This window comes from Trachemys scripta, chromosome 2, assembly GCF_013100865.1.
Source record: "Trachemys scripta elegans isolate TJP31775 chromosome 2, CAS_Tse_1.0, whole genome shotgun sequence".
Lineage (NCBI taxonomy): Eukaryota > Metazoa > Chordata > Testudines > Emydidae > Trachemys > Trachemys scripta.
The window spans coordinates 32,460,442-32,487,702 of NC_048299.1; the positions used below are offsets into that span (position 1 = coordinate 32,460,442).

Below are 27,261 nucleotides of genomic sequence, written 5' to 3' on the forward strand. Positions count from 1 at the left end.
GCATAGAGTGAAAGCTTTCACTCTATGCATCCGAAGAAGTGAGGTTTTTACTCACGAAAGCTTATGCCCAAATAAATCTGTTAGTCTTTAAGGTGCCACCAGACTCTTTGTTGTTTTTATAGAAATCAGTCTAATATAATTAAATTTCATTTTAGTTTAATTAGTTTAATTAATGTTTGTACAGAACTTTGAATATGTAACACACCAGAGAGAGCTAAGTATTAAATTAATATTGAAGTGATGGAAACAAGGTAGGTTGTTTTAAGTTAAGTATTGTTCACACAAAACCTGCTTTTCATAGTGAGGAGGAGAATGGAGTTTGTGCAACAATAGTTGCTTTAGAGTTGCCTGTTTTATTTTAGGCCTTTCACCATCTGTTTCCATGGCAGCAAAGCATTCAGGAATCTGGTATATTTCAAAGACAAAATACAGGAAATTCCATTTTCACAACAGCAGTAACAGACTTAAAAATCCAAAAGGCTCTGAAATATTTAGTGTGTTTAACCCCAACCCAGCTCCACAAACTGGTAATAAACAAAACTCTAGTCTAGATCCACAAATTAGCACCTACTTTAACCTAACATGGGCCCACCAATAGGTACTAAGCCTGGACCCTACTTTGGGACCATTGGCCCACCCCAATCCAATTTTGTTCCCACTTGCCTGTATCAACCTTAACCCTAGCCAAGGCCCACTGGGTTTTACGTAACCCTGACTTCAATGTAGCAGGCTGCACCCAGCCTGGAGCTACTAGCCAGTCTTCACTCTGAGCCTAGCCCTGGTGCTGGCACCAAACCTAATGTTAGCTAGGGCTTATCAGGTCACACTCAAATTTAGCCTTAACATGTCCACTGAGCCATCCCCAGCATGGCCCCCCAGATGACCTCAATCTCTGTTTTCATTTAGGCCATCTAGCTGGCTCCGAGACCTAATGCTAACTGGCCCATGGGCCATCGCCAGCCCTAATTTGAACCTGGGCCCACCATGGCCCCATCCCTCATCTGGTCCCTCTCCAATCCCAACGTGGGCCTAGGACTAGCCCTGATCACAACTTAAGAACGTGAGAACACATCTTTGTCCCTGTCCAGCCCATAGTCCCAGCCCATCCCACAGATAACGCAACTGAGCCTAACCTCCAGGCCTAAATAACAAAATAAAACAGGTAAAAACAATCTAGCAACTATAAGATGAAGTAGAAAAATATACAGATTGCATTTAATGTTGTCCTCAACAGTGGAGGATTAACTGAGGTGTTGACTGTGTGGAGGACGCTTAGCAAGTAATAATTTAATAAACAGTATAGACTCCCCAAAGGGGACTCATGGAAATCTGGAAGGAAACACACATCTTTTTACAAAGGATTACTGTGCCTATTTATGGTACTTTTTCTTTGTGGGGAGCACATTTCATCATGTCCAAAAAACTCATAGACCCTCTTTATCTTTTGACCTTTTTTGCTTCTCTTCTGAATCCAGCTCAGGACAGGCTAGCAGATATACAAATGCATCCTTGTGGGAGGCAAAATGCTCTTGTGCATAAGGCTGAGTGTGAAAATCATGAGATGTGGATTCTGTTCCCAGCTATGTCACAGACATTTAGATGATCTTAGCCAAAGTCTCTGCTTTTCAGTTTCCTCATCTGTAAAATGAGGATACCTGCCTCAGTGGGTTGCTCTGAGGTTTGATTTGTTAATATTTGAAAAGCTCTTTGACAGCCTCAGATGGCAAATGCTGTAGATGTGCAAAGTACTACTATTTTGGAGAGACTCATGTATACCAAGGAGATGACTGAGAAGAAAGACGTAAGAGCAAGAATAGCTTTGTAAGAGACAAAACCTCTCCCTGGCTCTTAGCGGATGGAATCCTCCCAAACATGCAGCGGAGTTGCTCCTAAGGCTACAATAGCAGCTGTGGGCTGCAGTTGTGTTCTTGGTTACTGCATCTCCTCTTCTGTGAGGGGCCAGGCTGGTGAATCAGTTTAGCTGTGTCTGTCTCTCTGAGGTACTTATATGCCCCCCATTACCATAGTGTCTGAGCGTCTCACAATCTTTAATATGTTTATCCTCACACCCCCTACTTGTAAGGTAGGGAAGTGCTATAATCCCCATTTAACTGAGGGACAGAGAGATTAAATATCTTGCTCAAGGTGACCTAGGAAATCTGTGGCAGTAAATCCTAGGCCAGCACCCTAATGCTGGATGATCATTCCTTTCCTTGTGTAGTAATCACACCCCTTCACCAGGCCGAGGGCCTTCTGCAGCCCTTATTTGGGCTGTTGCTGTTTGAGTAGCTGAACAAACTGTTTCAAGCATGTCAATTTAGGCTTGTCTAGGAGAAAGTGTTCTGTTCAAGGTAGAAAATAATTTAACCCAGTAATTCTGATCCCCCAAACCTTGTTTGAAATACCAGATGTAATTTTATGCTGTTTAAAAGATTCATATGCATGCAAAACAGATAGTTTTATCTATGCAAGAATGCTTTGCCAGTGGCAAGGTATGTTCTTACAAATCAGCAGATCACTCGCATATCTCCCTCTAGATGCACATATAAACACATGCCAAAACCCAGCAGGGATATTGCAAGAACAGCAATTTAACACCATTGTATTCTCAACTAGGAGTATCTCTTTTCTCCCGCTAAAGCCATTTATCCTCATATCCACACATAGGAATACTGGACTTCCACATTCTCCTCCTATCCACAAGCTGGTTGCTCAAGCCAGTCCTTCTATCCAGTTACTTTCCCTGACTCCCTTGTTTTTCTTTCTTTTCACGTCCCTTTCTTTGTTTCACTCTTCATTTCCTTCTCTCGTGTACTGTGGTGTATCTCTTTATGCATATCTGTGCCTGTTTCCTCTTAGACTTTTTCTGTAATGTTTATTTTTGCTGGCTTTTTTTGTCCCACACAGACAACGCAAAGCAACTGTAAACACAGTTTAACCAGCTTGTGAAACCTGATTTGTGGCTGCCCTGAGTCTGCTTTCTCATCTTGCTCCTTTATCAGACTTCTTTCTCCTCCCTTTCCTTCCCTGTTTCCTCTCTTCTTTTCTTTGTCTACCACCTCTTTTCCCATTCATTTTCCTTCCCTCTCACAAATATTTGTAAATAGCTGTGTATTTTCTGTAAAAGAAGTGATTTATAAAGGGGCCTCACTTGAGGCACACAAAGCTCAGACACAGGTAGCACGGATATCCTTGTAGCATCTCTCTGGGTTAGCATGAACCACAAAGCAAGCACACTAAAGAAAAGTTAAGTGCCAAGCACTGTGGCTTCTTCCTGCCCTGCTTATGTCCTAGAATTTTTTACAAGCAATGAACAAAGTGAACAGATTTATAAGTAACAACCTGCAGTGTGTACCTATCATTAACGGTATTTTTTCATTTAGGAATTCTGGGCTCTGCAGGACCTTGCTAAACACAAGTTTTTTTCAGACTGGGTTACTATATACCTCTTGAGATTAGGACGGTAAGATAAATACAGTTTCAAATTAAAAATAACAAGAGTATGTTACCCCAGTGGAATTTAGGTGGGGTAAACTTAATCTTACCCTGGTCTGGGTCAGATATTGCATGGTCTTCAGCCAATTCTATATATTGCTCCTGGGCATACTTTTACATGCCATTTTTCCCTATGTGAATGGAGATCTCGCTAGCTGCCATGATAATTGCATGGCTGGAATGTATATTTATTCTATCTAATTACAATCTGGTCTATTCTGAAACACAACTTTGTAAAAATGACGTTATGGAGTTCAGCATTGAAGTGTCCTTCAGTGACCCCATAGCATATTTACTCACTTTACAATTATGGTTGTTTTTTTAAACTGACAACCCAGCAAACTCAGTCTGGGATTTGAAAGTCAAGCTGTGTTCTCTCACTAGTAATCTATATGCTTCTGGTCAGGTGCTCTTCTCATATACACTTCTGCAACCCTGTTGCCTTGGACTTAGGGGACTGCACAGATGTGACTCAATGTGTAATTGAAAGACAGTGGATTGCATAGGTGTCTGCTTCACAGTTGGAACCAGCTAAAATTCTGTTGTTTCATAAGCCAAAAAAGAACCCTGTTTGCTCTTACATAGTTGTGTTGACTTTGCAGGGCTGATAGTGGTAACAAGAGAAATCAAACATTTTTAAACTCACGACAATTCTCATTCTCTTTAAAGATACAATTCTTAGGGAGCAAATCTGCAGAGAAAGAAAATGCGATTTTCACATAGTCACTTTTCAGAGTGTAATTGCACTTAGGGGGTTAATCCTGCTTCCATTGAAAACAATGGCAAAACTCCTATTAACTTCAATGGAAGGAGAACAAAATATTTTAAAAAGTAAGTAAACCCCACAAATGCATGGCAAAATTATGTGCCTAATTTGCACATACATTTGTCAGAGCTGCAGCTACAAATCTGAGATATTGGTAAATGTCCAGTAAGATTTGTAATTTGGCATTTGTGCCAGTGAATAATTATTTGCCATTTGCATTTGATCATATGCAGTTTAGGAAATTAGGTCAATAGTGTCAAATGAAATGCATTTAGAATATATTCAGTACAGGAATGAAACTCAGCCACTTTGTGCTGGATGCATTATCTTCTGAGAAACCTTGAGGGAGTATATGTACTAAACAAATGTAGAATGAATACTTTTTGAATGATGTCTTGGGAAAATGTTAGGAGAGAGATAAAAAGGAAAGTAGATATGCCAGTTAGGTTTGTTTAATTCTTGCTGTTCAACTAATGGAATTATTGATTTTTTTTTTCCATTTACAGTAGGATAGGAAACTATAATGAAAGGGAAAAGAGGGAAATATGGTATCAACAAGAGAAGTTAAAGTGCACAAAATTCATGTAATATTATTATTATTTTTTTTTTGGTTTTCCACGTATAGTAACATGGGTGATTCAGACAGTACAAGAAGAAAAAGAATGACAGGTAAGTAAATCAATTGAAGAATTTAGAACTTTTCAGGCAATTGGAAATCGTTAGGTAACAGTTTATTCACAGATGTATGCTATCCATGCACTAGGTATTCAATTAAATAATTACTGTGGTTGTGACCTGTCAATGGTCTGAAGAAAGTATCAAAATTGTCCACTGGGAATAGAAGTATGTACATTTGCTTTCCTGCAGGTTATACAGAGCCTGAGTCTGTGACTGTTAGGGTACTGTGCCAGGTACAGCTTTTTTTGTCTGAGGAGAGAGAATGGGTAATTGTATTTCATGGCAATTGTATTTGTTTCATTTTCCAAACAAAATCCCCAAACAACTCAAAAGCACTATCACGCTTGTACGTGGTGCCTCGCTGCACAAAACAGGGTTCTTCAAGGCTATCATCCCCTACCTTTCAGGAGCACTAAAAAGTACCATATTTTTATGAAGAAAAGGAAACAAGGGTCAGATTTTGGTCTTAATTACACTGCTGCACATTTGGAGTAATTCTGTTAAACTTCGATAGAATTACTTCAGATTTATACCAGTGTAATTGAGATCAGAATCTGGCTAAATGTATCCTGACAGAACTGTATATACATACTTCAATTGAACAAATCGTCATGAAGTTCATGGCTTAAAATGAAGCTTTATTCCTTCAGCAGTTACTGTTTTCACTCCTTCTGTACTGTGTTTACATTAATTAAATTAAAATGATCCACTCATCCTCTTCAGACTTCTTCCTTGTATAAATTATCACAGTTTCAGTTACTTTAATTTAAAGTAACTGAATCTCTTCATAATTACTTAGAATGTGAACAACTAATCTCATCCTGTTGCTGTGGCAGTTTAATCTAGGTGAAAGATATTCATGAACAAACATTATTAATCGATGTTTCTAATCTTTCAAAGGTCAAGATACATCACATTGTTCTGCATTTCATTATTTGATTAAAGCCAAATATACTTCTCTATGAATGCTTATCTAAAACTTGTGAAGTACAATTTACTTTTCTGCACCATTTTTTCTGTTGAGCAAGTATTAAAATGCAGTACCAAACCTGTTGCCATTTTCATACAAAAAAGCTTTGAACATGTTGAAACAAAAAACATTCTGTTTTTTAAAACTTGTTTTTATCCGTTTTCCCCAACAGTCTCCATAAAATAAAGTAGAAATTAGAAATGCTCATAGCTGGCTTTTGGGACCATGGATGTGGGTGGAATCCACATTTCTTCTGGTTTTTACATTCCCTGAAAACCAAGACTAATTAATTTAAGTTTTCATTTAAAAATCTGGTGTCTCTAACCCTTTCCATTGTGGATGCAGCCTTCTGAATATAAATTGACTGGTAGGATTGAAAGTTTACAACTGATTGAGATAATGGACTGAAATCGCTTCTGCTGGTTCAGAGAGAAGACTAAATTGCACATCTCTGCACCAGCAAGGAACTTGAACTGTCCTCTGGGTGAAATTCAACCCTGGCAGGTAGAAGCAAATGCAGCCTAAGAGAATCTAGCCTTATATCTGAGATATCAAATAGTGGACTTTACTTTGATTCTGATAGCTAGATTCAGTGCTCCTGTCACCCTGGATTTAGAATAATCCTATTACTAACACATACACATATTGGAGAGGTAAACTGGCACCTAAAAATATAACTCAACAAGTAAATCTACATCAGAGCATTATAAGTGAGATTTACAATATCTGTATGAAATCTTAACTCTTAAGGAAAATAGTATTTCTTTCAGAAATATCAGTACTTTTACTACTACTGCTAGTATAGCCCCTTTTATATAAGGATCTCAAATCATTTTACAAGTACATTAATAATCATCAAGCTTCACTTGTGAGATAGGGTAAATGTTATTAGTTATTATAATTGTGATTATCAACATCACATGGGGGAAACTGAGTCACATAATTTAAATGACTAGCTTAAAGCTCCAGAATGAATCAATGGGTGGAGTTGATAATTGACCCCAGAAATCCTAGCTCGCAGCTCCTGATAATCACTAGACCACACTCATCACTCTTTCTCACTAGACTTGCATTTAACGTTATTATAACTACAATATCGTTTTATATCAAAAGATCAATTTCTGTTTACATAATATTGAAATCTCATTTACGCATTGTTTAAAGATGACATCACAATACTGACAAAACTTTATTATTTCCTAATCAACATGCAGTTATTAAAATCATATAATCATTTCTTATCTTACTATAGTTTTATATTGCTGCTTGTCATCATATATTACTCCTGGGGGAATTTTGCTCCAAAAATTAAAAATTCTGCACATACTTTAAAATTCTGCAAAATTATACATATTTTATTTGTAAAAATAACATAATATAATCAGACCAGTTTCAGTTATTTCAGTAATTTATTTCAAAATATCTGTCAGGAAGTATGTCTGTAAAAATAGAGACAAAAAAAAAAAAGATTCAGGAAATGTTTCTGACAAATAGATTCCTTGCTAGGCATATTAATACAGAACTTTGAGTAATGCATTTAAACTACAATACAGAAACGTATTTCCTGCACTCCTCAGAAGCAGTGCAAAGGCTTGAGGGCTTGGAGGAGCTGAGGGAGAGGGAAGGAGCCTGGGCGTGAACCCGGAGGGTTGTTGGGTGTGGGTGAGAGAAGTATGGAAAAGGTTTTTTTGGGTGGGGGAGGAATTGTTAGGCAATTGGGGAGCTTCCCCCATGCAGACCCTGGCTGACCCTAGCTTCTGCTATTCAGTCAGGTACATCTGCCCCTGTCCCTGTGTGTCCCTGCACCCCGTATCCCTTTGTGTCTCTACACGCCCCTACCCCCGCCACATGTGTCCTGCAGCCTCCCTCACCCAGCCCTATACCCCCTGTCCCCTTATGGCTGTGCAGCCCACCTCCCATTCAGCCCTTGGCTCAACATTGTCACTCCACTAGCTCCTGAGTTGCTCCCCTCCCCCCTACTAGCCCTTCTAAATCCCAGTCTGTGACTGCCTAGCAGCTCTGTGTGCTCCACTCTGTCCGGAGCCTCCTCACCTGGCCCTGCTGTGAGGAATGCAGCCTCTCCGGCTGTCTGCTCTGTCTTCTGGCGCCACAGCAACCCCTGGTGGATGAAAGGTGAAACTGCAGCACCTCTTCACCAGAATCTATATTTTGCAGAGAAAAAAATGTGCAGGGGGACATGAATTCTGCACATGCGCAGTGGCGCAGAATTCCCCCAGGAGTAATACATCTGAGCGACATCTGTGTAAATCATTAGCAATATCAAAATCTGTAGTGGACTTCATGGAGTCTTTATCACTTTTTCCTTTTCAAGGTAAAATCTCTACTAGGGGTAGGGTTGTGGTTCTGATTGTTTAGACTCTATTAACTTACCTTTTTTTCGTAGAAGAGGGTGGTTCAGTGTTTTGAATGTCATATGGTGGAAAGACCTTTTCAAAGAGGAAGGTTTTGCAGCATTTCCTAAAGACAATCAGACTCTGGATTTGCCTAATCTCCTCTGAATCTCTATTCAGTAGCCATATCTCCTCAACTCTTATGCACTGTGTCCTGGCCTTTGTGATCTACCTTGTTCTAGAGCAGTGCCACTGTCGCATCAGTTATTATTATAGGTCAAAATTCAGTCTTGAATAGATCAGGCCCCAGCTACATTAACTGCTTTGAGGATTAGGACCAAAGCACTAAACTGATATCAGAAACTGTTTGGGAGCCAGTGGAGGGATTTGATCATAGGCCTGATGTACTCATGATGGCCTACCCTGTGGAGTAGTTGTGCAGCTGTATTATGTATCAGCTGGAGCTTATGCATTGTTTCCACATTCTGCTTCAGATACAGTAAATTACAGTAATCCATCCTGAGCAGACAAGTGCATGGATCACTGTGGCCAAGTCCTTATCCTCAAGGAAAGAGCCACATTTCATTGCAAGCTGGAAGTAAAAGAAGGTAGTTTTAGATACTTATGCTATCAGGTCATCCACGCTTAGTGAAAAGTCAAACTGAATCCTGAGGCTTGATACTAATTTGGTAAATGGGGGTAGTATGCTATGAGTGGAAACAGTGTCTTGGCTAGCATTCAACGCATTTCCTTCTCCAACTAGCATCACATTGGTCTTGCCTTGAGCCAGCTGCTCTTCACCCAAGAGCTGATGACTTGCTGGCATTGTGTTATCATAATAGTGGTGGTGATTGCATCAGATGAGAATGAGCTATATAGTTCACAGCTGAGCCCATGACGCCTCACTATCTCCGCTGGTTGTCTGGAAGATATTGAAAAGAAGAAGGAATAGTATGGATCCCTGCAGGAAGGGAGGTGAGGGTCTTTGGAGAGGAGCAGTTAATCATCACCACTCTTGGCGTTCTGCTTGAGAGGAATGATTGGAGCCACTGTAGTGATTGAGTATCAGGGGGTAGCCGTGTTAGTCTGTATCTACAAAAACAACAAGGAGTCTGGTGGCACCTTAAAGACTAAAATTTATTTGGGTATAAGCTTTCGTGGGTAAAAACCTCACTTCTTCAGATGCATAGAGACATGCATCTATGCATCTGAAGAAGTGAGGTTTTTACCCATGAAAGCTTATGCCCAAATAAATTTTAGTCTTTAAGGTGCCACCAGACTCCTTGTTGTTTTTGTAGTGCTTGACCATCTGTCCCTCCTATGTCATGTAGGCTGGTTAACAATACCACATGGCCCACTGTGTCAAAAGCTACAGAGAGTTCCAGCAGCATGAGCCTGGAGATCTTACCTGTGTCTGTGGCCATAAGAAGGTTGTCTTTTAGTGCCACTAGAGCTGTCTCTGTGTTGTGCCCTGGTCTGAGCCCTTGGAAGGCATCCAGCATGTTAGCTGATGTCATGTGTTGGAGCTTGGTGGTTACTATTTTGTTCATGAATGGGAAGTTAGAGATGGGACAATAGTTGGAGAGGTCTTCAGAGTCAAATGATGGCTTCTTGAGGATTGGGAGAACTTTGTGTTTTTGAAAGTGTGTGGTTGGTATGCTTCCCTGGAGGAGGCTTTGACTATTTCCATTAGTAGTGGGCATAGTTGTTCTCTGCTGGCTTTCACTAGCAAAGCAAGGGCTTTTTTTAAATGTTAACACTTAATAATGTTAAAGTTATGAGCATCACAATTAGTAAATATGACAACCATTGATTTATTTAGGCACATTCTACAGTGTATGCGTGATCAAGCCCTGTGGGAGAAATGTTTTTTTGACATTATCCACTGTTGTTAGTGCTGCGTTTTCAGCTATTGTGTTACATATTGAGAGCCAGATCCTGAGATTCTTCTTTAGAGAGAGATTTTGCCTGGCCATTTTGTGGCTCCACAGTAAATTCTGCAAAATCTGTGAAAAGTTTGCATATAGAGGACCTTGAACTACTGAAAGTCTCGAGGCACAGATGGTGCACAGTCAATAGAGGATCTGATCTTACTTTGCACCAAAAGTATTGTAGGCTTCGTCCTTAGTTACCATGCTACTTTGGGAGCTGTTGGATGAAAGTTTTATTCATATGTGTAATTGCATTTGCAGCAGGTAGCCATAGTCCTTTGTGAGATATTGATCAGATACTTTTTTCAAAAGCTTTCATTGATTCCAGTGAAAAATAGAAGGAAATTAGATTGTGGTTTATCAATCATTTTAAAAAACTAGGTGTGGCACAAATTCCCACTACTACTGGGGTGTTGACCATGATTATTTTGACCTTCATATTTTGGATCCCCATGTTCTATCTGAAGTTTTATCCATTTTAAGGGATAGTTCTTATAATTTTACATGTGGAAGATTAATGTTAAATAGCAGGCAATAATATTGCACTGAGGTCTGAGTATCACTGACTTAGACGCTATGGCAATAGGCACATTTAATATAGTATATAGATAGGTAGCTGTAGGTTCCTATCATGCAACATGCTTGTCGCAGCTTATTATAGTGCATTTTTTTTATTCTGATTTTTTTTTTAATCTTTTACTGTTTATTCACATAGGCATTTTGGGAGGCTGGGCGCGAGCACCAGAAGCTCCCTAGAAGTAGGAGGGGCCACCAGTGCCTGGACCATGGCATGGCTCTGCCCATGCCCCACCCCCTCTCTGCCCCAAGACCCTGCTCCCACTTGGGCTCTTCCCCAACACCCCATTCCGCCTCTTCCTGCCCCTGCTCTGCCTCTTCCCCTGAGGCCCCACCCTTGCTCCCCCTCTTCCTTCAAGGCCCCTCACCCACTGCTCACTCCCTCCATCCCCTCCTTTGAGGCACCCACCACTTATTCCTCTCTGCCCCCTCCCCTGAGCCCCCTTTCCACTTGCTACTGTTTTAAGGGTGAGCAACGGCAGGTGCGGGGGAGGGGGTGGAGGGAGCAAGCAGTGAGTGGGGAGCCCTGGAGGAAGAAGGGGAGCAAGGGCAGGGCCTCGGGGCGGGGCTATAGGGGAAGAGGCCAAGTGCAAGTGGGGCCATGGTCTGGGCGCTGGTGGCCTCCCCACTTCTCGGGAGCATCCAGCACTCCAAAGGCAGTGGGCCAGTGTGCTTCCAAAAGGAGGTGCACCACATCTGGCATTTCTTGCCCTGTTTGGGGAAGCTAAGCCTCTTATACCCCCCATCTGTGTTTATATAGTTTTCATGTAGCGCTTTTGAGTATCTGTGGTGGTTTATTACAATAGATGCCATGGGTACAAAAGAAAAGTGCTTACCTACAATTCTTGTTCTCTGATGATATAAATTGCAACACCTAGATTATCAATATCCTACTCAAATTAGTCAACCGTGCATTACTTTACATGTGTCCATGTCAAATTTCATCTATCAGGTGCTGTGCATTCATCTAGCTTGGTTAGATCCCTTTGAATTTCCTCACTGTCATCTCTAGTCTTGAATTACCTAAATAATTTTGTGTAATCAGCAAATGTTGCCATCTCACTGTTCACCCCCTTTTCCAGATCATTAATAAATGATTTAAACTTCACTGGTCCTACTACATAACCTTGGGTCATGTTGAAAATTAACCATCTATTCCTACTGTTCGTTTCTCTCAAATAGCCAGTTTCTAATCTCTGATTATACTTTATCTTTCACTCTATGACTGCTTAGCTTTTTAACAGCCTTTTATTACAGAGTTTGTCAAAGAATGTATTTGGACTTTCAAAAATTCTATCATGTTCTTTTATTCAGTTTCATAGACCAGCTCAAAGAATTCAAGTAGGTCAGAGAGGCACAATTTTTCTTCACAGAAGCTGTGCTGGTTTGTTCCTTTCATATCCAATTCATCTAGTTCTTTTATAATTATCTTCTTAATGTAATTCCAATCAATTTACCTGATACTAAAGTAAGGGCTTGCTGACGTAAAATTCCCAAAACCTCCCCATTAACTTCTTTAAAGATCAGTATAATATCTGCTCCCTTCCCATTCTCTGGTATAAAAGCTGATTTTAGTAAAAGATCGCACATTTTTGTTGGCAGCTCACCCACTTCATTCTTAAATTCCTTCAGAACTCCTTGATTAATACCACACTGGACCCCTGCTTCAACTCAGGGTTTTGGATCCATGCGCAGGGACCACGTTACCATGGATCCCAATGTAATTAATTAAATTCGGGATCCATGCGCGGTCCTGCGCTATAAGTGAAATCGCGCTATACAGACGCGTGTTCAAGCGAGGGTCCGCTGTATTTAATTTTAATTCTTAATATTTTTTTCTATACAGAAGAGATAATCCACTGTCAAACTTGTCAGTTTGCTATTTTTCAGGATATATGTGCTTGGGACTAATATTATTTAATAGAATTTGTATTGCCTCCTGGTACTGAGAGTCCTTGTTTCAATGTGAGTTGTCATTTTAGTGTGAGTCATGTTACTTTCCCATCTGTTGCAGTATTCTTTGATATTGTTACTATATTTTTAGTTTATTCCCGAAAAGCAATATAATGGATTAGATCAAATGCTCGGACAAAGTAGATCCCATTGCACTGGAGGGAGGCAGAGCTTTAGTGGTTAAGGCAGGATTCTGGATATTGGCATGGCTGAATTCTATTCCTGGCCCTACCACTGAGTTGCTTTAGGATATTGGGCAAATTATTTCTCCACTCTGTGCATCAGTCTCTCTATCCATAAAATGAAGAAACCAATCTCACTGGGAGAGTGTTAGGCTTATTTGATGATTGTTTCTAATGGATGAAAAGCACTGAATGCATACAGAGTAGTACTATCTTGTTAAAATAAAAAAATACTGTTAGGAAGGAATGTTGTTAATAACTATATATTTTTAAGTCTTAAGGAAAACAGTAGTTGAAACTTACCTGAACACACTGATGAAAGGTACATTTTAGTAGCAGTATTATCTCTGTCTAACAATGTGTTTATTTGTGGGGTGAAAATCATTTTGAGGCTGGTTCACGAAATGCAGTGCCTGAGATTTCAGACTGCACTTTCACTCTGAAGGAGAGCTTCACCTCTGCAGCATTGCTAGTCTGCTTTGGCTTGGGGAGCCTTTAGAGCTCAGAATTCAAAACCAGAGTCCCAACTCAGTTGTATAGCTCACTCTCCTTTCTAAATAACGTAAAGTATCAACCTCTTCTGCTGTGTTGCCTATAATGAGTCTTGTTGCTTCAAACTGCCAATGTCCAATTCCCAAAGTAAGGAATGTAATAGAATTATGAGTCACTACAAGTTCTATTTAACCTACTGCATAGGCAGTTAGATCTTCAAGAAATACTAGCTATTAGCTGGATTTGTTGTGCTTTTTATAAATTGTGCATATTACCAGAGAAGTATTACCTGTCCTAGGCCCTAATTCTGCAAAGGAAACCATCAAAAGTGAATGCAGTTCTACTGTAAGGGTGAACCCCATGAATCTCTTTGCAGGATCAGGGCCATGGTCTCTCTCTGGTGTGAATTCTTAGGTGCTGACCTGCTGCCTACAAGGTATACATTTGCAAGCAAACAAAAGCATTCCATAGTATCAGTGCTTTTGTTTACAAAGGACAGAAGAAAATGGCATTATGTGGAGAAGAGTTAAATTTTAATCTGAAATAAGGAACATAGTGAGGGACAAGTTGAGAGATGATTTGAGGGTTCAGGATTTTATCAATGGTATTTTGTCTGTTTTTTTCCCCCTCGAACAATATGCCATAGGACTATTTCAAAGCATATTTTAGAAGGTTACATATTTTTTTCCCCTCAGAAATATTTTTTTATTCTTTAAACATTTTCTATGGCTTGAAACAAGTGTTATTCACACTAAAACTACTGGGACATCTACTAGAACAGCAGTTCTGAAACGGGGCCCCGTGGGGGGCTGCGAGTAGGTTTCAGGGGGCATGAGATTTGCTGGAGCCCAGGGCAGAAAGTTCAAGCCCCACCATGCTAGAACATCTCCCCTTTCAAAATGATTGGAACAAATGAGCCTTAGTTGTGTGAGCAAAAACCATAGACCCTTCATGCCAAGGCTAAGGCTAATAGTGCGTCTAGTACTGCTGATTGATCTCATATAAAGGAATAGTCAGGTACTGACCCTGGGAAAATACACTGCTCCTGTGTCATGTAAAGTTTTATACTGGGAGTTTAACAGGTTTAAGAAACAGATTTAATCGATAGATATTCTTTTGGTCATTATTAATTGAAAAAAAAAAAACATACTGAACCAGAAGGCCATGCTTTAATTACAGAGGAAAATTAGGACTTGTCTGAGTGATATCAGCCAGGAATTTGAGAATTAAAGTCTGTTTGCTTATAAGAATTTTCCTTGATCCCAAGATGCAGGATAAACTCCTTTGTAGTCTATCATCTCTTCCTTCTGGAAGAGCAATGGTGAACTAATAATTCAGCAGTCTCATTTTCAGAGTCCATTGGACTGCCCCTTATTAGATATAAACAGCCTGAAACCTGTCCGAGAAGAAATGTGGCTCTCATGGATGCTTCCAACAGGTTTTGGAAAAAAGCTGTTTTTATGATTATGATGCTTCCATTTGCTGAGTTGTTTGAAGCTGTTCAGGACAGAGTGCTGATTCCTGAGCCCACTTATGCCCTATTTTAATGTGGCATGTTTAGAATTTTAACTATCTTAGGCTTCTTATCCTCCCCTTTGCCTTTATTCAACTTCTTGGTTCATAGCAACATGACAACAGTGGAAAGCAAAACATTATTTTATTTACCCACAGTAAGAACAGAACAACTGTATAAAGCACAGGAAAGACATACAAGAATCACAAACCAAAAGTGTAGGTTCAAATAATTGCTACATAAAGCTTTGAAAGCTTCTCTGGTCAGCATCTTGATGTGTGAACCTCAAGAAAAATTCAGAAACTAATGTCTAAGTATCATTTTATTCTCATTAATATTATTCAGCCCTTTTGTCATTAAGCTATATTATGATTTATTATAATAATAAATATTATAACCCTTAATAATACATTGACAATGGCAATTTGTGTCCTTACTTGTGCAGTCAGCAGAGGCACCCGAACTGGATCCCCCTCACTATAAAAGGGAGGAGACCAGTTGGGAGGGCGTTCTCTGAGAAGGCTCCAGGACTCTAGAACTTGCTTCCCCTGCCTCCTCCCTTGCTCTGAAATAGTCAAAATTTGGCAGCCTCCTGGGCACACAGCACCACACAGCAAAAGAAACCTGTTTCACTGGGCTTTTAGAGAAGGCTGAGGGTGTGCATCCCTCAATGGTAAAGGGGTGGAAAAAGTCTGGGTGGAATGATTATTTCAGTACTGCTGGAATTTCATTGTATTTCATAATTATTGAAGGTGTAAAGGCACCTAAGACCTTGGAGTAGGCATCTTTTTTTATAGTTTTAAATCTAAATAAATATTTTCCCCCCAAATATATTAGCCTATAAAGGATCATTTATGCAGAATCACCCCCTCACTTGACTCCAAAAATCTAGATTTCAATATGCTAACCACTAGTGAAAAGTGAATTAGTGATCCGCACTGAGAAATCTTCTTTGCATCATAGTATTTAATACCACCCTTTTCTCTCTGTTTGTAGCCTGGTTGCTTACAAATTGGTCAAGTACACACTTCACATTAAGTTAATTTTTCTAACATATTTCAAACCCCCATTAAAAATAAAAAACATCTAAATATTTGTTTAGTAATAAAAAATACTTACAAAAGAAGAACAATGGTACTGTGGCATCACTATATGTAAAAATATGGCTAATTAATTCTTTTCTTTTCTTGTTATGTCACTGTTTTTTTGTTTTGTTTTTGTTTGTTTTTTTAATTGTGTACTAAACCTTTTAAGTGACCTTTCAATTAAAATATTCAAGAAATATGGGTTGCTTTTATATAGTATGTATTCAACTTTTTATAACCAAATTCAACTGGATTTTCCTTTGATTTCAGCTATCAATCCTAGATATGTACTTAGGAATTGGATGGCAGAATCAGCAGTACGAAAAGCTAAAATGAATGACTTTTCAGAGGTAAAACTGTCTACTTACGTACTAATTACATTTATGGAGCTAATGAAATGAGTGTTGTGTTCATAACACTTTTGACCAGTACTGCCCTCCAATAGTGGTAGTAATAAACAGTTAGAGGAGTAATTCCCTGAGTGAGTTCAACGCTTAGTATGTTTTGCCCCAGGGAATCTGCAAAACAATTTTGTGTGGAATGGCTTCTGAATTTTAATTGTTTCTAGGTTCATCTCCTGCAGGAAGTTTTACAACATCCGTTTCAGAGGCAAGCAGCAGCAGAAAAAGCTGGTTATTCACTACGCCCACCTTCTTGGGCCAAAGACCTTAAAGTCAGCTGTTCATCCTGATGAAGAGCAGCTGAAGCAAGAGAAAATGAGTGGGGTCAGAGCTCAAGCCTTCAAACTGGTGTGGGGGAAACTAGGCAACACTACCTGCTTTCTCATTGTAGGCGTGGTTCTTTCCGAACTGCTGTGTGAAATTTTGACCAGGTTTGTCAAGAGAAATGGAGCTCTGCATGGTTCTATCAGTAGGTAATTTGCTGGCATTTCTAGCTCTGACCCACATACCTATTTATGCATTAATTTGTGTCCTAGAAAAAATAGAGTTCAGTCAAGCTGTCACATTAACCTCCCTAAATCCATCCTCTTAGTGCTGTGTCTTGATTAGTTGTTTCTAGATAAGTTTAAAATTTGCCTGACATAGTTTTAATCATGGAATATTTTAATTAATGTCGCCACTAGGTGTGACACACTGTTCAAATATAATTATATTCTGTTCTGAATAAGGTATTTGGAGATTTGAAGCAGGAAGCAAATCCAGATCTTAGCTGGACAGGATTAGTATTGCAAAATGGTTCCTTACTAAGTTTTATGTAGGTGACCTCATTGCTTCCCATTAAACCGCCAAATAGTTTTTTAAGGAAATTAAATTAAATGGTGAGCAAATTTATCTATGGAATGAATTGTCCAAGACTAAAGTGGGATGTTCTTTGTATACCCAGATATCTATGGGCTTAGCTCACCCCACTTCCAATTTTTAGCATTTGACAGCATTAAGATTTATTTTGTACTGGTGTAATTCCTCAGGGAATGTCTACTAGCTGGACATGGACTCTTCCTGAAGATAACTCAGTATATAAATTTAAATTAGATCAAGATGCCTTTCATACCCACTTTCCAGCTGTGCAGTGGAAGTCTAGCAAAAAAACGCTGGAAAAAATGGAGATATTGCTGAAAGTGTGTCACTTAACAATCCAATGGATAAATATGTAGAGATGCTAGTCTTCCCATCCTTAGAGATTGAGATTGCCTGCCATTATGAGCCTTTAATTTCATAATTATAATGTTATGGAAGGGTCGTATTTTTCTGGACTGTTTAAGGTAAATTAAATTATTTGGAAGATCTGAGGGTTCAAGAATGAGGTGATCTTGTTACCCTAAAATTTTAGACCTCAGTTATGTTAGCCTATGATAGCGCTTATAATTTAACTAAAGGGTAACAAGGTTGTGGTTGCCCCAAAAGAATTGCCAGGATGTTACCAGGGGGCTTGTCTCAGATCCACAGAGGGCTCCCCAAAGAAAGCTAGTCTTACTAACCCCTAAAAGGACACACATACAGCCTTCCGCTCAAGGATGGACACACAAGCAGTAATTCTTCGAAAACAAAAGAATTGTCTATTTAAAGAAATAAGTGGTTATTTCAATGTATTTAATGAAGCAAGAGAGAATACATAGATTATAGTAAAACGCAACAGAATTACATTTAAAAGCGACGCAATAAAATGAAAGACACAGGCTATATAGGATAACTATCACATACAGGAAATACAGTAGTTTCAATGTAACATGCGCATAGAGATTCCCGTATACACAAAGGCTTTTTGCTTTAGTGATACAGTTTAACCCTGTACTTAATACCATGTGGTATACGTGACCTCTGTACACATATGAAAAGCCATTACCATATTCACAGATTAAAAATAAACATTTACTTGACATCAACATTAACTCTTAACATTAAACATTTAACATGCTGTAAGCGCTGGCCAAGCGGTTACAAGACGGGTAGGGGAGATCTCACTCAAAATGCAGGCATCCAGCTTTATATACAAACAAATCTATACACTCTTAAATAATAGGTAGAAAAGAAGATCAGACTTGAACTTTTTATTCAAAATTTCCCTCTGACGCATCTAATTGGTCCTTCTGCTCTGTCTGATTTCCAGAAGTATGGGCTCCACAGCTGTGCTGTTGCTCAGTCGGGCTGCAGATGCAATGGCGGTTGCTGCTCTTCTGTTGCTGTTGGCAAAGTAGCTGCTAGCAGGCAGTTGCTCGTTGTCACGGCAACCTTAGAATTCTACTGCTGCTGCTGTTTTTCCATGTAGTTGCTTTTCAGGCTGTTTAGTTCTTCTTTTCAGGCAGCTTCCGTTCTTATGCAAAGCTTCAAACCCACTACCTTCAGCCTGTTAGCTGAAAGCCTCCTACAATCTCAGCCTGCTGTCAAACCCACAACATACTCAGCCTGCTGGCTGTCGGCCTTGTGTACTAGTTGCTCTCTTAAGTTCATATCCTCTCAGCCAATCAGCTTCTAGTTTTTCAGCTCCTCCCCACGACATCATACTTATTTTTAGGTAGGAAAGCTCTTCCCTGATGCCATCTTAGATTCTAGACCTTTCTAAGCTCCTTTCTCTAATGCCATCTTGTTTGCTGGAACTTTCCCCTACCTAAATTTGAACTGTGTCATCACCATCCCTGCCATTTTGATCAGCCATGTTGGATTTTAAAATTTAAACTGTGTCAAGGCTGCTTCCCCACTCTGAACTTCAGGGTACAAATGTGGGGGCCTGCATGAAAACTTCTAAGCTTAACTACCAGCTTAGATCTGGTCCGCTGCCACCACTCCCGAAGTGCTAATTCCCTTCCCTGGGTAGCCTTGAGAGACTGTTCGCCAATTCCCTGGTGAATACAGATCCAAACCCTTTGGATCTAAAAACAAGGAGAAATTAACCATCCCCCTTCTTTCTCCCACCAACTCCTGGTGGATCAAGATCCAACCCCCCTGGATCTAAAACCAAGGAAAAATCAGTCAGGTTCTTAAAAAGAAGGCTTTTAATTAAAGAAAAAGGTAAAAATCATCTCTGTAAAATCAGGATGGAAAATAACTTTACAGGGTAATCAAACTTAAAGAGCCCAGAGGAATCCCCTCTAGCCTTAGGTTCAAAGTTACAGCAGAGATAAACACTCTAGCAAAAAGGTACATTTACAAGTTGAGAAAACAAAGATAAAAACTAACATGCCTTGCCTGGCTGTGTACTTACAAGTTTGAAATATGAGAGACTTGTTCAGGAAGATTTGGAGAGCCTGGATTGATGTCTGGTCCCTCTCAGTCCCAAGAGCGAACAACCCCCAAAACAAAGAGCACAAACAAAAGCCTTCCTCCCACCAAGATTTGAAAGTATCTTGTCCCCTTATTGGTCCTTTGGGTCAGGTGTCAGCCAGGTTACCTGAGCTTCTTAACCCTTTACAGGTAAAAGGATTTTGGAGTCTCTGGCCAGGAGGGATTTTATAGTACTGTACACAGGAGGGCTGTTACCCTTCCCTTTATAGTTATGATGCCCCCCCAAATCACAGATAGTGTTGGACAGTCGGTTCCACACTGGCTGTGATTTCTTCCTGGAGCTCTAGGAGAAAACAGAGTTAATAAGACACACGCACCTTTAGACATACTACTGATTATATAAAAACAATATGTTCCACATTCCAAGAACAATGTTTAACCAGTTGATTCTGGGAAACTTTCCTGGGAGAGTGCATCAGCCACTTTGTTAGAAGCTCCTGAAATGTGTTGTATTTCAAAATCGAAATCTTGGAGAGCTAAACTCCACCGAAGAAGTTTTTTGTTATTCCCGTTGGCGGTATGAAGCCACTATAGCGCAGCATGGTCTGTTTGTAGTTGGAAACGCTGTCCCCAAACTTATGGGCGTAGCTTTTCCAGCGCGTACACAATGGCGTAGCATTCCTTTTTGCTGATTGACCAGTGGCTTTCCCTCTCAGACAGTTTCTTGCTGAGAAACACAACAGGACGGAATTCTTGATCCGGTCCTTCCTGCATTAAAACTGCTCCCACGCCTCGCTTGGATGCATCTGTGGTTACTAGGAATGGTTTGTCAAAGTCTGGGGCCCTTAGCACAGGGTCAGACATGAGTGTCGCCTTAAGCTGGTTAAAGGCCTTTTGACACTCATCAGTCCACTGAACTGTATTTGGCTGTTTTTTTCTGGTTAAGTCTGTCAGCGGGGCGGCGATTTGGCTGTAGTGTGGTACAAATTGCCTATAATATCCGGCCAAGCCTAAGAAGGATTGGATCTTTCTCTTTGACTTTGGAACTGGCCACTTTTGGATAGCATCCACTTTGGCCTGTAGGGGATTTATAGTTCCTTGACCCACCTGGTGCCCCAGGTAAGTCACTCTGTTTTGGCCTATTTGACACTTTTTAGCCTTAACAGTTAGTCCTGCCTGCCTGATGCGCTCGAAGACTTTTTCCAAGTGTTCTGCCCATGAATCAGAAAAAATGGCCACATCATCGAGGTAGGCAACTGCAGATTCTCCCAATCCCGCTAGGAGACCATCTACAAGTCTTTGGAAGGTGGCGGGTGCATTTCGCAGCCCGAAAGGGAGTACATTAAATTCATACACCCCTGCCTGGGTGACGAAGGCTGACCTTCCCTTGGCGGGTTCATCTATGGTACTTGCCAGTACCCCTTGGTTAAGTCTAAGGTAGAGATGAATTGGGCATGTCCCAATAGCTCATCTGTGCGTGGCATTGGATAGTTGTCAGGATGAGTTACAGCATTTAGCTTACGGTAGTCCACGCAAAAGTGTATTTCCCCATCTGGTTTGGGAACTAGAACCACTGGAGATGCCCATGCACTGTTAGAGGGGCGTATTATACCCATCTGTAGCATGTCCTGGATCTCCCTTTTTATAGCAGTTTGGGCATGAGGTGACTCCCGGTAGGGTGGGGTTCTAATTGGGTGAGCATTACCTGTGTCAATGGAGTAGTATGCCTGTTCGGTCCCTCCTGGGGTGGCTGAGAACATTGGCGCAAAGCTAGTGCACAGCTCCTTGATCTGCTGCCGCTGCAGGCATCCAAGGGTTGCGGAGAAGTTCACCTCTTCCACGCCACCATTACTTTTTCCTTCCACTCCGCGTCATCTGTTTCCTGGGCTGTAAACTGGAAAACCTTTAATTCTCTGGAATAAAAGGGCTTAAGAGAATTAACATGGTATATCTAAGGCTTTATGTTGGGGGATGCTATGAGATAGTTAACAGCTCCTAGGCGCTCCTGGACCGTGAATGGTCCTTCCCACGATGCTTCCATTTTATGGGCCTGGAGCACCTTTAAGACCATGACTTGGTCTCCTACTTTGAAGGACTGTTCTCTGGAATGTTTATCATACCAGGCCTTTTGTTCTTCCTGAGCATTCTTTAGGTTTTCTTTAGCAAGGGCTAAAGAGTGTTGGAGGGTGCTTTGTAGGTTGCTTACAAAGTCTAGAATGTTAGTTCCTGGAGAAGACGTAAACCCCTCCCATTGCTGCTTCACCAACTGTAATGGCCCCTTAACCTCACGGCCATACACAAGTTCAAATGGTGAAAACCCTAAACTGGGATGTGGTACAGCCCTGTAGGCAAAAAGCAACTGCTGCAACACTAGGTCCCAATCATTGGAGTGTTCATTTACGAATTTATCATGGCCCCCAAAGTTCCATTAAACCTCTCCACCAGGCCATTGGTTTGATGGTGGTAAGGGGTGGCAACCAAGTGATTCACCCCATGAGCTTCCCACAGGTTTTTCATGGTCCCTGCCAGGCAAGTAGTTCCCAAATCTGTAAGGATGTCAGAGGGCCAACCTACCCTGGCAAAAATGTCTGCTAATGCCTGGCATACACTTTTAGCCCTGGTGTTGCTTAAGGGTACTGCTTCCGGCCATCGGGTAGCAAAATCCATGAAAGTCAGTATGTACTGCTTTCCTCTGGGTGTCTTCTTTGGGAAAGGACCCAGAATATCCACAGCTACTTGCTGAAATGGGACCTCAATTATCGGTAGTGGCTGGAGAGGGGCTTTGACCTGGTCTTGGGGCTTTCCCACTTGTTGGCACACCTCACAATGTCCTTGCCCATTCCCTCCCAGTGGAAGGACTTCCCCAACCGGTCTTTGGTTCTGTTCACCCCAGAATGGCCACTGGGATGATCATGGGCTAAGCTCAAGAGCTTTACCCGATACTTAGTGGGAACTACCAACTGTCTTTGAGGATGCCAGTCTTCCTGGTGCCCACCAGAAAGAGTCTCCTTGTATAAAAGTCCTTGTTCTACCACAAACCGGGATCGGTTAGAAGAGCTGAGAGGCGGCGGGGTGCTCTGTGCCGCCGCCCAAGCTTTCTGAAGGCTGTCCTCTGCTTCCTGCTCAGCCTGGAACTGTTCCCTTGATGCTGGAGACATTAGTTCCTCCTTGGACTGTGGACTTGGGCTTGGTCCCTCTGGAAGCGATGCAGGTGCCGGGGCTGTTTCCGTTGACTGTGAACCGCTGTCCACTGGTGCACTATGTTGTATTTCAGGCTCCGGCTGAGCCTCTTGGGTAGGGTTATCTGCTGCTTCTGCCAGTTCAGGCTCGCTGGTGCCCTCTGGCGTTGGAGTTATAGACGGGTTTGCAAACGCTGTACTCAGTGCTGGCAATGGTTCTGGCACTGGTTGTGTTGCCAGTTCCGGTTCTGGGACTGGCTTTGGCTGGGTCTCTGGGATTGGATCCACTACGGCTGTTGCGGTCGTTGGCAGGGGATCCGGTTCCACCACCTTTGTCTGGGTCTCTGGTAACACAGACGGGGCCCTGGTGGACGGCTCAGGATCAGGGATGGGGGTGAAAGCTTGCTTAGCCTGGCTGCGGGTGACTATTCCCACCCTCTTGGCTAGCTTCACATGGTTGGCCAAGTCTTCCCCCAGAAGCATGCGGATGGGATAATTGTCATAGACTGCAAAAGTCCACATTCCTGACCAGCCCTTGTACTGGACATGCAACTTGGCTGTAGGCAAGGTTACAGACTGTGACATGAAGGGTTGAATTGTCACCGGAGCATCCGGGTTGATGAGTTTGGGGTCCACTAGGGATTGGTGGATAGTCGACACTTGTGCCCCAGTGTCCCTCCAAGCGATAACCTTCTTTCTGCCCACTCTCAAGGTTTCCCTTCGCTTCGAGGGTATGAGAGAGGCGTCTGGGGATCTTTGGTGTGATTGTGGTGTAATGAACTGTAATCGATTGGGGTTCTTGGAGCAGTGAGCCTTTATATGTCCCAGTTCATTACATTTAAAACATTGCCCTGCTAAGGTATCACCGGGGCGATGCTGGTTGGTGGAGACTGGTGTGGTGGGGTGAGAAGGCATCTGGGGTTTCCCTTGGGATGTAGGTGGGGCCTTGGGTTGTCCCCGGTGGTAAGGTTTTGTTTCGGGTTGCCCCTTCTGATATTCGCTCCAACTGCTACTAGGTTTTTTTCTTTTCTGCCACCTCCACCCATTTGGCTCCAATCTCCCATGCCTCGGTTACAGTTTTGGGCTTCCCATCTAGGATGTACCTTTCTATTTCCTCAGGAACACCCTCTAAAAACTGCTCCATTTACATTAGGAAGGGCAACTCTTCCATAGATTTAACATTTGCTCCTGATATCCAGGCATCCCAATTTTTCCCAATGTGGTAGGCATGTCAGGTAAATGACACATTGGGTTTCCACTTTAGGACTCTGAACCGCTGACGGGCATGCTCGGGTGTTAGCCCCATTCTGATTCTGGCCTTGTTTTTAAAAAGTTCATAACTGTTCATGTGTTCCTTAGGCATTTCAGCCGCCACCTCTGCTAAGGGTCCACTGAGCTGCGGCCTCAGCTCTACCATGTATTGGTCTGTAGTGATGCTGTACCCAAGGCAGGCCCTTTCAAAATTTTCTAAGAAGGCCTCAGGCCTGCCTTGTAGGTGGGGAATTTTCTGGGATGGGAAGTGGTACCTGGAGAGGGGTTGCTAGGATTGGCTGGTATATCCAGCCTAGCCCGTGCTAATTCCAGTTCATGCTTCCTCTCTCCTCCATCTCTCTTTCTTTTTGCTCCATAGCTCTCTTGTGGGCCTCCTCTTTGGCTTTCTCTTCGCTTTCTCTCTGCTTCATAGCTCTCTCATCAGCTTCTTTCTCGAGGTTTTTTTAATTGAAGCAGTCTCTGATGTTTCCTTTCATTTTCTTCTGCTTCTAGTCTGGCCAGTTCTAGTTGGTTAGCTACGTCACTGGTACTCATTTTCCTATTTTCTTGTGCTGGATCACACCCCCTCTGCAGTTCACTGAAACTGGGATGCACTCAGCTCAGGCTGCTCAGGTAACAGAGACTTCCTAACTAGCTATCCCCAAGAGGTAAAAAGAAAAAAAAACAATTCAGCTTGTAAATTCCTTTTGCCAGCTGTTTGCTCACTGCTTGAACCCTTCTCTTAACAAAGACCCTTGTTAAAAAACTTAACACCTCTGCCTTCAGGCAAGGAGAGATAAGATATGCATCTACCTTCAGCTCTGCTTTCCAAGCCGCTAGAAAGGAGAAAAAAAAAATCTTACTGGCTTTTGGTTTAAAATGATCCCACCGCTCTGCCACCTCAGCCTGCTGGCTGTCGGCCTTGTATACTAGTTGCTCTCTTAAGTTCAGATCCTCTCAGCCAATCAGCTTCTAGCTTTTCAGTTCCTTCCCACAACATCATACTTACTTTTAGGTAGGAAAGCTCCTCCCTGATGCCATCTTAGATTCTAGACCTTTCTAAGCTCCTTTCTCTAACGCCATCTTGTTTGCTGGAACTTTCCCCTACCTAAATTTGAACTGTGTCATCACCATCCCTGCCATTTTGATCAGCCACATTGGATTTTCTAAATTTAAACTGTCATTAATGTCTACTTAATTAGAGCCTTAATCTTAAAACTGATTACTCTTTTATGCAAACCAAAGTGTTCTGATACTGTCGCCACCTTAATTATATCAATTGGAAGAAGTGAATTCTACAGCGTTTTTAAGCCCCTTCCAAGGGTTTTCTGTAAGCCTCTATTAAGGTGCTGCAAAGTACTTTAGAACATTCAAAGCAGAATCTCTCACTACAGTCTCACTTCCTGAACTATTATTTAACAGTGGGGTTTGGATTTTGGATAGATAGGACTAGAAACTCCAATTTTCTTTAACATCTTTTGATTCTGAAAAAAGAGGCAATTTAGCAGTATGATGAACATTCTAGAAATATATCCATTGTATTTCCCCCCTACATTTGCTGTCTCTCAGTGGTCAGAAAAGATTTTACATCTATTCACTGGTGACTACTGGTGACAACCATGGTTGGTTATTCAAGACAATTTCCCAAGATATGCAGGGTTTATAACAGTGTGGGCAACCTGCGGCCCATCAGGGTAATCTGATAGCGAGCTGTGAGACATTTTGCTGACATTGACCGTCTGCAGGCACCACCCCCCGCAGCTCCCAGTGGCTGTGGTTCTCTGTTCCCGGCCAATGGGAGCTGGGGAAGAGGCAGCCAGCATGTCCCTGCAGCACCTTCGTCTGCAGGCGCCGCTTCCCACAGCTCCCATTGGCCGGGTTTATAAGGTAAACATGTTATGATGTGAGACATAATATAAACATGTCACCATAAATCTCTTAAGTCCAGATGAAAAATTAGACATCTTACACAATAAGAGCTCAGGGTAGGAAGAATCGGGAACTACAAGCGTAACAGTTACATTATGTACAAAACCAAAGCCAATAGTTTCTTCATTCAAGCAGCAAATCATGCACTAAGTAGATTTAATGTATTTAAGAAATCCATAGGCCAAAGCTGTGAACTTCTTTAAACATTTTAAAAATATCTTTCCTCAAGTGTCCTTCATCAAAATGTCTCCGTCTTATAAAAAAGGTGCAGTAATTGCTGGTGGTGGCAGATCTGTGAAAGATGGGAGTAATGCTAGGTCATTTTGGTGGCCTTAACTGTACCTTTCTATATGTTCTAATAATTGTGAACCTAAAAATTATCTCTACATTTCCAGGATTTGTGATGTGCGTGCTGTTTGTTTTTTAAGACTACATTGTTAAAGATCTCTTATTTTAAGTAATTGATAGATATTCACAACATTTTTGCCTGGGAATTTAGAACCAACATAAGTGCCAGTAAATTTGTAGTGGCAGGAATAACAAAAATAACAGAACTGTTTCCGTATATGTCATAAGAATATAAAAATGGCAAACCTGGATCGGACCAGTGGTCCATCTAGCCCTGTATCCTGTCTTCGGACAGTGGCCAGTGCCAGATGCTTCAGAGGGAATGAACAGAACAGGGCAATTATCAAATGATCCATCCCCTGTCATCCACTCTCAGCTTCTGGGAGACAGGGGCTAGGGACACCCAGAGCATAGGGTTGTGTTCTGACCATCTTGACTAATAGCCATTGATGGACCTATCCTCCACAAATTTATCTAATTAGTTTTTAACACAGTTATATTTTTGGCTTTCACAACATCCCCTGGCAGTGAGTTCCACAGGATGACTGTTCATTCTGTGAAGAACTACTTCCTTATGTTAATTTTAAAGCTGCTGTCATTAATAGTGATTCGGTGACTGCTAGTTCTTGTGTTATGTGAAGTGGTAAATAACACTTCCCTATTCACTTTCTTCACACCATTCATGATTTTATAGACCTCTATCATATCGCTCCTTAGTCATCTCTTTTCTAAGCTGAATAGTCCCATTCCTTTTAATCTCCCCTCATATGGAAGCTGTTCCATACCTTTCATCATTATTGTTGCCCTTCTGTCTTTTTTTTTCCCCCAGTTCTAATATGTCTTTTTTTAAGATCAAGCAACCGGAACTGCATACAGTATTCA

General features: G+C 41.4%; 1 protein-coding gene across 4 annotated transcripts in view; it reads left to right on the forward strand.

Moving 5' to 3' along the window:
* LOC117872109 (protein adenylyltransferase SelO-like) overlaps window positions 1-19,212 on the forward strand; it is a 50,701-nt gene extending 31,489 nt beyond the window's left edge. For 2 of the 4 annotated variants that reach the window (XM_034760194.1, XM_034760196.1), the window contains 4 exons: window positions 3,384-3,463; window positions 4,887-4,930; window positions 16,263-16,342; window positions 16,561-19,212. In XM_034760194.1, the coding sequence (XP_034616085.1) occupies window positions 3,384-3,463; window positions 4,887-4,930; window positions 16,263-16,342; window positions 16,561-16,683 (327 nt within the window). In that variant the 3' untranslated portion in view covers window positions 16,684-19,212. Of the gene's footprint in view, window positions 1-3,383; window positions 3,464-4,886; window positions 4,931-5,128; window positions 5,206-16,262; window positions 16,343-16,560 lie in introns of those variants that run through there. The other 2 variants (XM_034760195.1, XM_034760197.1) reach the window with 2 other exon arrangements.
* Window positions 19,213-27,261: the final 8,049 nt, after the last annotated feature.